At 45.1% G+C, this 15,840-nt stretch overlaps 1 protein-coding gene across 1 annotated transcript; it reads right to left on the bottom strand.

Moving 5' to 3' along the window:
- Nucleotides 1-578: 578 nt before the first annotated feature.
- LOC108573051 (homeotic protein spalt-major) lies at nt 579-14,476 on the bottom strand. The gene is made up of 8 exons (XM_017935409.1): nt 14,265-14,476; nt 8,442-11,855; nt 7,531-7,664; nt 6,295-6,570; nt 5,610-5,874; nt 5,019-5,167; nt 4,456-4,629; nt 579-1,154 (listed from the first exon to the last, which is right to left on the bottom strand). Exons 1-8 carry the CDS (start codon nt 14,362-14,364, stop codon nt 750-752), a joined length of 4,917 nt encoding a protein of 1,638 aa, XP_017790898.1. The 5' UTR covers nt 14,365-14,476; the 3' UTR covers nt 579-749.
- Nucleotides 14,477-15,840: the final 1,364 nt, after the last annotated feature.

The following is a 15,840-nucleotide window of genomic DNA, read 5'->3' on the forward strand; positions in this document are numbered from 1 at the left end:
GTAGTTGATAAAAGTGTGGTCGAGATGAGAAATTTCTAAAGTTGACCTATCCTAAACCGATACCGAACCGTTTTGGAAGCATCGACGTTGCGCCTATTCCCGAAGAACAACAAGCCTACTCGAGATCGTCCGATTCTTACACGAGACACGTTGTATCAGATTCATTTACAATAATAATAACATACGATAACCCTAAGTGAGGTGACCATCACTGTCGCGCATGGACGGTCAGAGTATGGAGGGCCGTGTCGTCGCGGCGCCACGTGTCTTGCGGCCGAACGGCTCAGTCTAGGCACCGCGTCCGTCGGTCCCTCGTGCGAAAGCACACGTCGCAGGGGGTAGAGTTGTGAAGAGAGGCTGGCCGTCGGAGTCGGCGAACCGCTGGGCGTGAGACCAGGTGCCGGATTAGTCGGTCCCCTCGAACGCTTTTAAGACTAGTGTGACAATAGGAACATGGTGTCTGCTCTGGCTCAGGGGAACAGGAAGGATATGTCGTCGGATCTTCGGCTTTCGAGTCCTTCGGTTCGCGAAATGCTCTCTCTTTCTCACTTTCACTCTCACTCAATCTCTCTCTTTCTCTCACTTTCACTCTCACTCTCATTCTTTCTCACGCACACGCTCTCTCTCTCTCTCTCTCTCTCTCTGGCTCAGTATGTGTGTGTTGTGTGCCTGTGTAGCAGCCAGGACGGAGTTCAGTCGCTGAAAACGTGAAGCTCCGAGAACGAAGGATATGTGTTGCCGGTCAAGGTTCATGTGGCCAGTCCTTCACCTCTGGCCGCCGGGGGTGGCGGAAGTCGGGCCGAGGGTGGCGTTGCGTTACCCTCCGACCTGGCGGGTGGCTCCCTGTCGAAATGGTGCTGAAGAGTGTCGCCTGTCCACGTTGGTACACCGGCGCTGTTCTGGTTGCTGCCGTTCGACGACGGCGTGCCAGGAGAGTGGGACGGCGACGGTGTCTGGAAGAGCATGGAGCCGGACGGGATTGAGGATTTCCCATCGAGCAGTGGCCCGTTACTGGTCGCGGCCATTGCCTGCTTGTCTAGGGGAAACCCAGCTCCGGCCGCGTACACTGAGCCGAATAATCCTGCGTACTTTCCGGTAGGAACCGAGTGGCCTGGTAACCCGTTGTTACTTTGAATCACCGAGATCTCGTTCAGCTGTAAGTAATGCACGCTCTCTGGTTAGGTATATTCGGGGACAATTACCTACGAAAATGAAAGAAAGAGTAATCGTTAATCGTGTCGGTCGCGCTACGAGCCGCGATGATTTTCGTTGTTTCTTTCTTTTTTTTTACAGTATCGATACTGGGCTAACTCTTTAATTTCTAGTGATTTTCTGGTTAATTTACTAGGTCGTCCAGTAAGTTTATGCCGCATTGCGTTTGTAATTTTCACGACGTGTTCTGTATTTCAGCGAGACGTCTATAACTCTTAAATCGGAATAAAGCGATTTTTCACTAGGACAGTGCCGGACCGCGTATAGCACAAAACGTGCAACAGAAATTACATGAATTCGGTGGGAAAATTTGGTCACACCCAATATATTCTTCAGATATTGCTCTGTCATATTACCATCCGTTTCGTGCATCAGTAAGAAATAACATTGAAACATATTTTAATGAAAGACCGAGGAACTTTTATAGTGACGGCGTAATAGCTTTGCTAAAAAGATGAGAAGAAGTTGTGGAACCAGAGGGTGACTATACGTCGTTCAAAATAAGAGTAACCTCGCTCTCGGACCGATTCTCGTCCGTTCTGCGCATAGACAGAGAACGTAGCAGAGGGTAAGACGGAGAAAAACGTAGGCGGTTAAGTGGGGGTTTGGACGTTCTAGTGGTTCTAGCCCTGCCTTAGGCACGTCCCATGCGCGAAGCGAGGTTACTCTCATTTTGAACGGAGTATACATTCTTTCGTAGCATTTAAAGGTACGTTTGAAATAATGATCTAAATGGTACATCGATAAACGGCACGAACTTATTGGACGACCTAGTACGAAGCCTTATGCAACTTCTTTTCTCAACGGAATTTTTATTCATCTCCTTTGTGCACTTTGGTACTACACAAATACATGTGTATACACTACCAGGTAAAATTTTCGGGCCACTTGCCAATTTGGGTACATCAATATTGAATTTGCTACAAATTTCTGATAGATTTGAAATTGTACGTTGCGAAGATCAACATGGCAATTTACTTCGTTTCGATTGATTCGAGTGATAGAAACTTAGTTAAATAATTCTCGAAGTTGCGATGAACTTGTAACGAACGATCCCAAAATTTTAGCGTATAAAATGTGTTCAGCGAATAAATCGGCAAACTTTGCCAGCATATTCGATAGGTTATTCTAAGAAGAAACATCACACGAACTTCAACATGGTCAATTCAACTATGCCATCGAGATATGGATCGATAGGAATGTTTTTTTTATGCTTCGATTTTCTCGAGTGTGTTTTAAATGGAAAGCCTGAAACACGTGAGCAATTGATAACTAACATCAGCGTTAGCAATGATCTGGCCGATATTCAGTGGATGCGGTCAACGGAAGCACGCCTACTTGCTTGCGTAGAGGCAGCAGGTAGACATTTTGAATAATACGTATAAATATCAGTGCAATATGTCAGTGTCAAACACAATTTCAGTGTAAGATAAAACAAGTAATCATGCAAATGTTAAGTAGCTAGAATACGTCTGATTATTTACGGCTTGTATCAATAAACTTTCCACATCTCGAGAAAGAAAACGAATTGGTCCACGGTGTATGTAATACCTTTTACTTGTAATAACATTTTCAACACGCTGGCAAAGTTTATCGGTTTATTCGTGGAATACTCTGTATATACAATACATACTTATGTATGCTCTTTTCTGGCATTTACTTTGATTAATATAAGTAACGAAGAAAAATGTATTGATTTTGTAGCCTGTGCCTTTAAAGTATTTTCAAAATTTACAACGTTACTGTTACCGTTTTGCACGATAGTTGTACTTTTTCTTTCTCTCGATTCACCGCGCTTCGTTTAGTTCACAATATTCTGCGTAATACAAATTGCAAAAATATGAAGTATCTACACTTCTTTGATACTTTTTCTTTTTACGTTTTGAAGCACTAGGATTTGAAATTATCACTATTACAAGTTATTTTATACCAGTTTGCATACTATTTATCTACATTTATTAAAATTATTAAGCTGCCTCTTCATGGAATGTTCATAGCGTGATGCATTCGTATGTTTTCTAAGTTCGCATACGAATTATCGTTTGTCAAATAGGACGAAAGATTGCATCGAAGATTATGTAATACTTTATACTAAAAAAAACCAAGAGTTACGATGAATTTTTAAAACCCAGTTCAAAAGTAAGGTATTTAAATACAGAAGAATGGTACTTGCGTTGCTTTCCTACTATCTTCACCTTCTTTCACGTTTATCTTGTTTGAATAGTAAGTCGTAAGCAACATGTTTATTCGTTTAATGAAAGTTTTATCTTTGTAATTGTGTTCTTTAGCGATGCGTGTGGCGTAAAACACATAAGTACACATTATTCACTGACAGTTTTACGTCATAAGTTTCTTGTCTTCTCTTAAAACAACATTGCAGTATCTCAACTTATATTCTTAAATTATAGTACGTTATACTTTTCAATTTCATTTTAGACGACATTCGACACAATTGTTTAGAAACAATTTCCCATCTATGAGATTAACTCGTTATTCAAATACCGGGTCTGAAGTAATTGAGGAGATTTCTGGAAAAAGAGCCCGTAGCGCATAAATTAAGTAAAAAGCATTGAAAGTTTCAACAAGTGCCCTGACCTTTATTGATGGAAAATTGAAACGAAATTTGGAGAGAAGATTTCTAGACATGTAACGGTTAATTAACCCTTAACGCGCCACCATACTGGCTTCCCGCCGGATGATCTTTTGAACGAAACGCCATTATAATGGCCACTGTAATGTGATACGGAAATTATAGACGTTCGATTATTTTTCTGATACTTTTAGATTGAATATAGGATAACGTTGATATGACTAAATACATAGCTGAAGGCATCGAAGCATCATGGTTCTGATATCATTGATATGTCGCAGTGTAAAAGTTTAACCTGTTCATAGTGTTCACTTCTCAAGTAGGAATTTATCATCTCTAGTTTACTAATTACTTCATTTTCGTTCTTGCAAACGTGAATATGACGTATTTTATATTTAATACAAGCATAACGATACAGTTAAAGATGACTAATCCCTCAGTAAATAAACTATTATGTTGTAAGTATTTGTGAACCAATGATGAGTTGACAAGAGTAGGTGGACCTATAGGTCTTTCCTCCAGAAAGTTCCTCAATTTCATTCGAAGGATTTGTACGTGTATCGTAATTATCCAACGATAGACGAACGGTTATCAGTAGCTTCTTCCGACATGTCGGAACAAAGAACAAAGAAAATCTCAAGGTAGCCACTTACTTTCTGCTGCACACCGTTAAGGAACGGCGCGGGTAGATAAGGATAGAAGAGATCCGGCCGTCGCTGAAGGAACTCCGAGTCCTTGGGGGTGATGGGTAGGGGAGGCAGGTCCAGCGACATTCGCCGACCTCGCCGTGACGCTCCGTTGGTCCACATATGAGTGCCCATGTGCACCTGCGATCAGAAGGTACGGCCATGTCTATCAATATGACTATTAGGGACGTTTGACGACGGTGCTAATCTTTCATCGAGCTTGTCTATTGTTTATTTTGTTTGTTTTGTACGTCCGCGTCAGCGTTAGTACAAGCGGTAGCAGCTAGCTAGTGTTAGTGAGTGATCTCGAAGAATCCGGAGGCATGGGAAAGCGGGACCAAAAGAGAGAAAGAGAGAAGAGGAGAAGGTGAGAGATAAAGGAGAAACAGGGAGGCTGAAAGAAAGAAAGAAAAAAAACAGAGAAACATACTGAGAGAGAAGGATAGAGAGAAAGAAAGAGAGAGAGAGAGAGAGAGAGGAGGAAGGAGAGAGTGAGAGAAAGAAAGAAAGGGGAAATATGACGTGTATACCTTGAGGTTGCCCTTGGTGGTGAACGCCTTCTGGCAGACGGTGCATCGGAACGGTTTGTCGCCTGTGTGAGTTCTCATATGGATCTGGAGCGCCGAAGATGAGGAGAAATTCTTATTGCAAATCTGGCACAAGTGCTTGCTCGGCATGCCTGTAAATACACATACAGTTTCGCTGTACAGACCCTGACACAAGTTTAAGGGAGAAGGTACTGTGAAGCTTGTCCCCCTTTCTTCGAGGGGAAAAGTGTGGTTGGTTCGGTGGCTCGTGGACCAAGGGTAGAGCTTGTTATGTACGCTCGAAGCTTGGTCCGCGCGGTCGTCAGACGGAAGACGAGAGAGACGAGAGGGTAAAAGGAGGAGCGCACCTGCTGCCAAGGAGCGCGTGAAAAGAAACAGCGTGGTGCAGAGAAAGCACAGGCGTGCAAGTAAGCGAAGCCGAATAAACACTCTGCTGCTTTCGGTAGAAGCTCGGATGCGAGATCTGCTAGCGAAACAGTTCAACCTGCCAAGCGAAGCCTTGGACCGTTCGAATTATGCTCGATGAAGAAGCAGACTGAACAGATGTTTTTCAATCGGTTTCTGGCTACTTACTGGCTGGTCTCTTTGGTGCTGGCAGTTCCCCCTCGGGCGGGGATCTCTTCACCGAGATGCTTTGCTCCATCGAGGTCGGTGGCATCGGCGGAGGAGGCGGAGGAGGTGGCGGGGGCGGTGGTAAGCTCGAATCTTCCGCGCACATCGGACTTCTCGAGGTTTCGTGATCCTGAGGCTGCTGTTGGTGTTGCGGCTTTGAGTCACTGAACAGATGGGGCGGCATGTCGCGGATTTTATGAGTTAGCATATGCTGCTTCATATTCCCCTGTAAAATAGAAAATAACACTTCATTCGTTATCGCGGACCAGACAGCCATCAGTTCAATCACTTCATCGATTACACCACTCTGCATAATTTATCGCGTTTCAATGTTCTCGATAACTGCTGCAAAATATACAAAAATTCCTATTCCCTGTGGATATCGGGGGATAAGTATGGTACATATGTACAAGTATATATACTATACATAATATATGATACAATGAACAGATGAACACAAACAAATAGCGTCCTGCTTAAACGAATTACATTTCGTTTGTAAAATTTTCATAATTCCCACGAACTCGGCCCAGCAAACGCGAATCGAAGTTATCACTCAGCACGAAAATGACGAGACGTGTGTTCGAAATACATAGTGGTGTTATCATAGGTGTTGTTTCATTGTCAAAATTCAGCAGGCTCTTACCAGGAGGCCGTGCGCTGAGGGTAGAAGTCCGAGGGCGGGTGACATCAGCGGGGGTAGGCGGATGGCAGGATAGACAGGCGTCAGCCCCCGCCCCCCTCCGGCTCCTTTCCGCCCCCGGCTCTTCCGTTCCTCAGGTCGCCGCCGCCGCCTGCGTTTCGCTTTTTCTCGACTACTGGCGCACGCTGATTCGTATTGAGGATCGGGTGAAGTGATCGAACTGTTTGCGGGCAACGGTTGAGACGCACAGACGCATGCTTGCTGCCCGGAACCATCGTTCTGAAAGTATCGTAGAAAAACAAAGATACAGAGCTGACCTGAACGAAGCCAGGCTTGGATCGTGACCATTGATATTTTTTGCAACAACAGACGAACTTGAGATTATGTATTTGCATTGCGTATCGCGGTTACTTTGATAAAGAAAAAACTATAAAGCTTTGTGTTGGCAATGCTTTACTTCAATATATTTTGCAACTAATTACACAACGAAATACGTATGCTCGTTAAGGAGGTTATAATGAAGGAATCGTGCAATGACTAGATCGCATATTCGTACTTTTATGAGCAATTATTGTACACTAATTTCTTGTTTATGGAAAGATTAATGGAAAATTGTGCAACAGTGAACACTTCAAGTTTACGTCTGACAGATTTAATAATATTCGTAAGTATTACAAAAGGAATCAGTATTATTGTTTCATTAGTTTTACGATAGTTAATGGAAGTATATTGGAAAACAGAAAGGTATGCCAGTTACTTGAAATTCCAACGATATACGAAATAAGATATTTTAATTCCGAAAGTTTTGGCTAATTACCAAAAGCAAATCAAACTGAAACTCTTTACAAAATTTGATGTTCTTCAACTGAAACTAGAATGATAAGAACGTAGCGAAAATAAACGCTGAGGCGAACTATAAAGAGTCTGGCAGTTTTTAAATATCAACTACGTATAAAGTTGAGTAGAAACATCCACCGAGACGACGTGAATATAATTCATGAAAATTGTCGACACTGTTAGAAAATGATGGTGTTTGCAATTTTTCCAATATATTCCTTATTCTGTTTGTGGAAATTAATTACACTGAATCATAACGATGTTTTCTGTTTATTAAATAGCTACACATTCTAGTCATTGTAGGATTCCCCTCGAATTCGTTTGGTGAGCAGCAAACAATTCTCAGACTGAAGGCGTCCAATTCGATCCTCCCGATCCAATTTAAAAAGAATGTTACGTTACCTTAGTGGAAAAGCCTCTGTCGCATATGGTGCATTTGAAAGGTCGCTCTTTCGTGTGGCTCCGGTAATGGATCTCCAGCGCGGAATTGCACGCAAATGTCTTGTAGCAGATATTACATGTGGTGTTTCCACGCACTGTAACAGATCGTACTTCTTTACAATTGCTTTCCGACACTTTCATATGCTTCTACCGGCCGTGAAAGCAATTTGTAATCACGATTCGAGCACATACTACTCATCATGAACGCAAGAAAACGGACTGGTCTAATCGTGAAATGCGTGAACGCCGGAGTAACACTCGTAGCGCGAAACATCGGAACTCAGAAACTGATGGTTTTACGCGCGCGGCTGGCTCGATAATAGCATTTAGAGTCATGGTTTCTTGGCAGTTTGACGGAAGGAATGAAATGAATCGTACAGGCAGCAATCCATTTTTCAAAGAAATTTATTTATTTATTTATCAAATATCCATAGTTTCGACCTTTCCTTACGCAAAAAAGGAATACAAAACTAATATTTGTGCACGCAAACTTTGGATCTTCCGTTTTCTGTTCTTTTCTGTTTTAAAGAGAAACCCATCGAGTGACTCGAACTATGTGAGAGAGAGAGAGAGAGAGAGAGAGAGAAAAGAGAGAGAGAGAGAAGAGCGAAGAGAGAGCAAAGAGAGAGAGAGAGAAATAGAGAGCGAGAGAGAATACCGAAGAAAAAGGTGTACAAACAGATAATAAAAAAGAGTCAAGCGGGAGGGTAGGAGTGCTAGGTCCGGCTACACCACAAACAGGATACGTCGATATACAGCTTGGATAAGGTGGACGAATCAGTCAGATTGGCGGTGAGGATCAGTGAATCGTGTCAGATCGATCGGAAGGTGTAGCAGGAACTGCAGCTCGCCCTGATGCTAGCAGCGCCTACCTGCTGGCCCTCCGACAGCCAGGCCGAGCGGGTTGTAAGTCGAGGTGGCAGCCAACACGGCTGACGTGGTCAGGGAAGCCAGGGGCCCAGAGGTGCCGCCTCCCGGAGTGGCGGCGTTCATCGAGCTCAAGCTGTTTATGCTCGACGTTCCGATGCTGTTGGAAGAGGGCGATGACGAAACTGCCTGCAGCAGGCCTGCGAACATGCCGAACGGATGCGGATGGTGCACGGTGGCCTGTGGGGGTGGCGTGGGCACCGACGCCACCGAAGCCGGAGTGGAGGACGCGCGAGGCGTTAGGTCCAACGGCGCACCGGCGTTCGGAGGACTGTTGCTTTTCTCGCTGCCGTTGTAGCGGTGGAAAAGCGGCGATCTGGCCATGTTTCCCACGGTCGACGTAGCCGTCGTCGTGATCGTTCGCACTTGGTTCTCCAGAGCGGCGAGGGATGTGGAGAAGCTCGGCAGACAGACGTCTTTATGCTCGTTTTCATCGCTCTCGCGATCCTGCTCGTCCTCCACGTCAACGCGGCTGTCACGATTCACGTCGCACCTCTCATCCTCCTCCCTACGGTCCTCATCCTCGTCATCCTGATCATCCGCTTCCTCGCTGTGCTCCTCGGTATACCTCTGTTGCTGTTGTTGTTGCTGTTGATGCTGGTGGTGCCGCTGATGCTGTTGATGCGGCTCGTCCTTTACATCTACATCGTTTTCCTGAGGATGTCGCTCGAGTGTTTGCTGGCGAGTTGGAGGGAAGCCTAACGGGAAGCCCGCTCCGGTGGGATGAATCGGTGGAAAGCCCTGAGGGAGAAAGGACGCCAACGGATGGTGTGGATAACCTGGTGGAAACTCGTTCACCTCTCCGGCCTGGATTTGTTCTGGACTGAGTTCCGTTGGCTCGCCGGTGTGCAGCCGTATATGCTGTTGCAGGACCAGTGCGTTCGTGAACTTCTTGTGGCAGACGGGGCACTGATGCAGCACCCTAAGTGGCGGTTTCGCCCTGTGCACGCCCATGTGAGTCTTCAAGTTGCCCTTTGTGGTAAACGCTCGACCGCAAATCTTGCACTTGAACGGACGCTCGCCCGTGTGGGTCCTGTAATGCATCTGCAGCGCGCTTTTGCACGAGAGCACCCTGTGGCAGATCACGCACTGGTTCGGATCGGTCAGTTTGTGTTCAATGTTGTCGACCAACTGCTGCAACTTGGACGTTTCCGAGGTCTTCGTTATCTCGATCAAACTTTCCCAAGAGTTGTCGTTGCTACCTGGTCGCGGTAACAGGCTGGAATAGATAGCTGGGTCCTTGGCCGGGTCGATCATCTCGCTGGTCGAAACTGCAGCCGTGTTTACAGCCGTTGAACCAGTATGATGAGGTATTTGATGATGCGCGGGTGGCCCTGGGAACAGAATTCCCGCGAAGGAGGTTTGAAGGCTTCCACTGCTCGCACTACTGCTCGCAGGGGAGGCTCCGGGATATGCGATAACGTGCTGAGGCAAACGATTTATTGTTCCTCGACTGGACAAGTTTTCAGGTTGCTCCTCGATCTCCTCGTCGACTTCCATGTCGGCGTCTCCTTCGAGGCGTCCGCTGATCTTACTATCCATACTACAGTCTTCGTAAGTTTGCGGTTGAGAAGGTGGATTGGCAGAGGATTGGGGTGAATTTAAATACCGTCTAGTCGTTTCCTCGAAATCCTCGCTCTCCTCTTCGGTGGGCTCCTCTGCCTCCTCCGGTTCTTTCTTCGGGGTTATCCTCTCGGTGGCTTCCTGACTCGTGGGCCGTTGTTGATACGGCTCCTGCATAGGCGACCGCTGCTCGAGCTTGATCTCGTCCCTCTGTTCGAGTTGCTGCTTTTGTTGTTGGTGATTGTCGTGAAAGGAATGACGAGAGTTCGACAGAACCGCGGGGGAATGTGGGGACGTGGTCGGGGCAGTGGTAATGGGCTTACTCAGGTTCTCCGGCACGTCCTGATCGTCCCGATGAGCGACAACCGGCGATCTATATAGGGGCGGCATACCAGGAAGGGCTAAACTGAGTGGCAAGGGCGGTTGAGGAGGTAAAAAACCGTGCGCCGCCGCCGGGTGAAAAGAGGGATGGTGAGAAGGCGGCGGTGGCGGCGGGGACGGCATCGGTCTCTGACCAGAGGCGATTTGCTGTAGCAAGGGTGGATGGTACTTGTCCAGGTGTTCCGGAACGGGATTCGGGTTCATCTTAACATGTGGAAACTTGGCCGTATGCCTCTGGAAGTGGACCTTCAGGTTCCCTTTCGTGGTGAAGCGGCTGCCGCAGACGTTGCATTTAAAGGGTCGCTCACCTGTGTGCGATCGTATGTGGATCTGAAGTGCCGAGTCGCTGCCGAACACCTTGCCGCAATAGCGGCATCGATGCTTGAAGAACGGCTCCCCCCGACCACTACCGGACTTTGAATCGTATGGGGAGAGGCGGGAGCCTTTTCCGCCCCTGAATGCCAGCTCGTCGGCCAAGTTGTTTGCCAGCAGTCCCTGGCTAGCGTTGTCCAGCACCTCCTGGGCTCTCTTCTGCAGCATCTCCAGTGTGTTTGGCTCGTGCAACGGCGGCGGATCGGTGTTGGTTATTATCGACGAAGCTAGGGAAGAACTGATCGAGCAGAGCGGTGGCATCTGATGGGACATCGGCACTTGGCTACTGCTGCTAGTAGTCGCGGTTGTGCCCGTCGTGTTCGACGAAGCCAGCGGAAGACTCAACGGGGAAGCGCTGCTCGTTGGCGTAGGCCGTTCCTGAGGCAGGTTTGGCGTCATGGGAGGTGGTGTGGTTTGCTGATGACTCGGTGGACGTGACGACGGTGGCGACGTCAGACTCGACAGAGGCTTAGCTTGGATGATTGGAGATGGAGATATTTCTTTGCTATCCGACGGCTCGCCCGTAACTTGCTGTTGCGCCGACTGACCATGCGTAATAGATAGCTGCTGTTGCAACTGACTGATCAACTGCAACTGAAACACTTGCTGGTGCTGCAGGGTATACAAGGTGCTCTGCAACAGTGCCAAATCCTGCAAGGCCGCTTCGCTGTCCGCTCCACCGGCCAACGCCGTCGCTGCGAACTGAGCGACCGCCACTTTCGTGTTCTGAAGAGCTTCCAAGGTGACGTGACTAGTTCCAGCTGGCGGGAATAGCCCGGCAGGCGCGCCGCCCTCCACGAAATTGTTGTTGTTCTCAGCATCCTGTCTGTGACGGATTTGTTTCCGTGATCCTTCCTCGTCCTCCTCTTGATCGTCCTGCTCGTCCACACCTTCCTCTTCATCTTCCTCCAGACCATCTTCCTGATCTTTATCGTCTTCGTCACCCTGATGAGACCTGGATGCCGTAAGATCCACTGCTTCGTCTCCACCAGCTCCTCCCCCTCCACTTTCTTCACCATCTGACATAAAGTCATTTTCTTCTCCTGTAACACAACGTTGTTACCACCATTAGCAACATGTTTCATATATTCATTTTAGATTGTATTTACTCGGCGGACGCGACGATGCAAACTATTTTTTGCGATTGCACGAATAAATATTTTTTCATTTTCAATATTCTAGAGTAACAGGTATATGTCGGGATATGTAACATTGTATCACGAAATTCCGATAGAATACATTCACCTACGTTTCGAATAAAATTTAGATAGCAACATTTCAACGTAACTGCAAAATTTCAAGGCTTTCGCGTAGAAAGGAACGGCGAGAGTCGATGTATTCGAAGAGCATTTTGTAGTATTCTTTTGCAACGCGTATAATTCAGTTCTCTAAATGAAGACTGACAAACTTGAATCGCATTACATTATTCAATTTTTTCTATCTTTAATCACGAGAGATACATGGAAGCCAATTCGAGGTTTGCAATGCCTTCTGTGTCGCAAAGGGGATATCAACGCGAAGAAGCCATGCCAGTTTCATTTGTATTCAACGTTTAAATCATTTGTATGTATCGTGCTAATGACAGAAAAAATGAATAAAAAGCGTCGTTCGTTTGAGATACTGTATGTTCTATGAATTTCAAACAGTTAATCATGTTACCGATGCAACGAGAAGCATTTGATGAACGAACTGTACATATTAAAAGAACTAAATGGCACGTTTTGAAACGCCAAGCAAACGATATGCATTATTCTTCCATGAATCTAAATTGGCTTATGTACTTTTATAATAATGTGCTGAGAAAATTTGGATTTCAAATGAATACTTATTAAATAAGAATGAAAAAGTATTTAAATATTGAAATTGTCGTAGTTTCAAAGATGCACAAAGGTTTCAAACTACTGCAAATTGTTTGTAACAAATGAAAAAAATGATGAAATTGTAGAAACGCTTTATTCATAGAACATTACAAATTAAACGTATTTACTTTCTTTTGCAACAAGAAAAGTAGCTATTTACAATAATTTTCATTTTTCGTGAAATTGTTACATGGATCGTGCCTAACAATTTTCGTTACTAAAGGTAACGTCCAAGACCCGGATTTCGATACTTTGCAATTGTAGTGTATCAACGTATTGTCAGACGCAGCAGTAAAGCATTTTATTGTTCGAACGTGACAAATATAGTGTGCGTTCGCGAATAAATTGCGTTGAATCTATTGTAAAATTCAACGAACTATGCTACGATCAGTAATAGAAGCACATCTGATGTTTTTAGTTGCCTCCGTGTTCGCAGTGTCTCCTTCTCTTGTATATGACTCGAATAATATCGTTATGAATAACTCATGAAAATACTCTACGAACCTAACATTGACAATCGGGCAATCGACATGAAAAACAATTTCTTACAACGCCTGGTTCGTTACATCTTCGAAATATAAGATCGCGAAGAGATATTCATTTGACATGTTAAATGTTTACACGACGTTTCAATATGTACACGCTCAAATATTCAGAGAAGTCGAGTATCTTTAGTTATTTGCAAATGATTTAAAAATTCAGTATAATCAAAATTACCGTGAAAAGTGTTCCTGACCTAGTTGCTTTCGTCGGAAAATAGTAAAAGAATTTACCATAGAAGCGACACATATTCGCCAAAGATCAACGTCTCTTTAACAATCAGAGGGATGACCTTTTGAAGATCGAAGTTTCCAAGATAACGTCACTCTAGGAATGGTCTAACGCGTGAAGATGAAAGCTCATAAGGTTTCGCTTCACGATTGAAGTAGTGGCCAAGGCTGGAACGGGATGCGAACGCTTGGCAGGTCGAAGCGTAATAGTTAAAATGTACAATGTCGCAGTGAAACCGAGGCAGAATAGTAAATCGCCGTCGCTCCGATTTTATTTACCACACAGGTTTATCGACATCGATCACGATACATACGTGCCAATACACGCGGACCCACGAGGCAGTTGAAGCGTAAGAAACTTGAGGTAAAAGAAAAAAGAAAATAGAGAGAACCACGTTAAAACGAGCGCAACAAAGGCCCCCGGAAAGGATCGCGTAAACTTAAGTGTCAATGATAAGAAGCAGCGACGCGGTGATTAGTATTCCGCAGCACGGCATGTGAAACCCGCACCGTTGGAAACTTTTAATACGCGTAGTCGGGGCCAATGAAAAATGGGAATCGCGCAATTACTATTCCCAACGGGCCAGCCAGATCCGTTCAAAGCACACCAGTTAACGTTTCACTCGCCACCGAGGCGACCTCACCACTGATTCACTAGAGAACACGAGTTGACCTCCAAATTTCCCAACACTGGTCGAACGAAAGCGTGAAAGTGGGCGCGCGCTCGCACGCGCGAAAAAGGGAGATGATCGTTGCGTCCGGCGAATTAGCGGGGCCAGATAGAGGTGCCGAGATGCGTTCAAGGTCAGCATTGGAATCGTACCGGAAGATCGGGGCCACGAGAGTCTGGAGGGCCTGCAGGTGCCCTGCTTGATCCCCCGGCACTCGAGGCGACGCGTGATGCTCCATCTCATGAGCTGCATGTCTCCTCGGGTCCGCGGAGGAGGCTCGTGAGTAGCGCCAACTTGCGGTGGCGCGTGAAAATTGCGCTGCGTTTCGGCCGGACGTCCGCGTGTCGACCGGTGTCATCCGGCAAGGACGAGAACCGACTGATCGCTTGGTAAAGAGCCGGCCTGGGCGTAGGTACCGTCGCGCAACGTCACGCGTCACCCTTTCCCCCACTGCGCCGCCTTCCCGCCCCACCGCGCGCAAGTCTGTACACTCGGTTATGACAAGGAAGGCGGCGCGGTTCATAAATCAGGGGGTAAGGGGCGGGGCCTGCGCGAACCACTCAGCGGCCGGTTATTAATTATTATACAGAGGTAACCCCTCTCCTTGGTTCCACCTACGTCCCGCAACTTCCGGATCTACGGCGCTGCCTGCGAACCGGCCACCGAGAAAACACACGTTCAACGCGTTCCGCTTTTGATTTTCTTCCCCACTCGAGCTTGTCTTCGGCAGACGAAAAGTGTGAATTCAAAGCACCCGATAGGGCCTCCTTAATTCTCTGGAATGCGTCTAGACACCTCTTTTCTTCTCCTTTTTCTTTTTCCTTTTCTTTTTAGAAGGAATTCTTGATTCTTAGGCGACACTTAAGTCTCGAAAACCTAACGGTAGTAGAGCTATATATACCTTTTTTTTCGAGAAGTGCTGCCACAAGAGTGTTTCAAATATTAGGACGATAAAGTGTCTTTTTATTCTCGATATTTTAAACGATTCTTAACATTGTTTTTATTAGTCACAATTTGCAGGTTAGTTTTCCGAGATTACGGTTTTCTTTAAATTGCTGAACTACCTTTATTAGAAGTTACATTAGCGGTTTAATTAGCTCAAAGGAAAAATTTTATGAAATTGTCGTGCTCCAAGATTAAGTAAATTAATTCTTCAAATGAAAATATGAGTTGTTCTATGTTGCTTCGTTATTCCTACTATCCTTTTCATTTTCTATATTGTTAAACAATTGTTAATATGATATGGTAAAATGGAATATCTCCTTAAGTTTGTTACTGAGGAAAGGTCGTTGTATTTCAAGATATTATTACTGATTATTTTACATTTTTAAAATGGTATATTACATGGTACTTAAATTATTTTAGACTGCAGAATTAGACCGTCATTGATTCATTAAATTTTCTTTTATGAAGGCCATATTTTGATAAAATTAGTTTAAACATGTGTTTCCAACTAACATTTGCGATGACTTTTCAAATTTTTATCAATTACACACAAATCCTTTGTATGGAGTATTATTCTAATAAGAAAATCATGAAATTATCCTAATTTTTAAATTCGTAAATAGAACAGAGTAGAAGTGAAATGCAGTTTTTAAATAAATACTCTTATTTTAACAGAAATATGAACGATTTTAGAAATACAATTCGCTGTATTTTTATAATGGTCTATTTAAAAAAAAAAATTATTATATTTAACATACGCTATTTAAAATGGCATATAATTTT

This window comes from Habropoda laboriosa, unplaced genomic scaffold (genome assembly GCF_001263275.1).
Source record: "Habropoda laboriosa isolate 0110345459 unplaced genomic scaffold, ASM126327v1 scaffold89, whole genome shotgun sequence".
Taxonomy (NCBI): Eukaryota; Metazoa; Arthropoda; class Insecta; order Hymenoptera; family Apidae; genus Habropoda; species Habropoda laboriosa.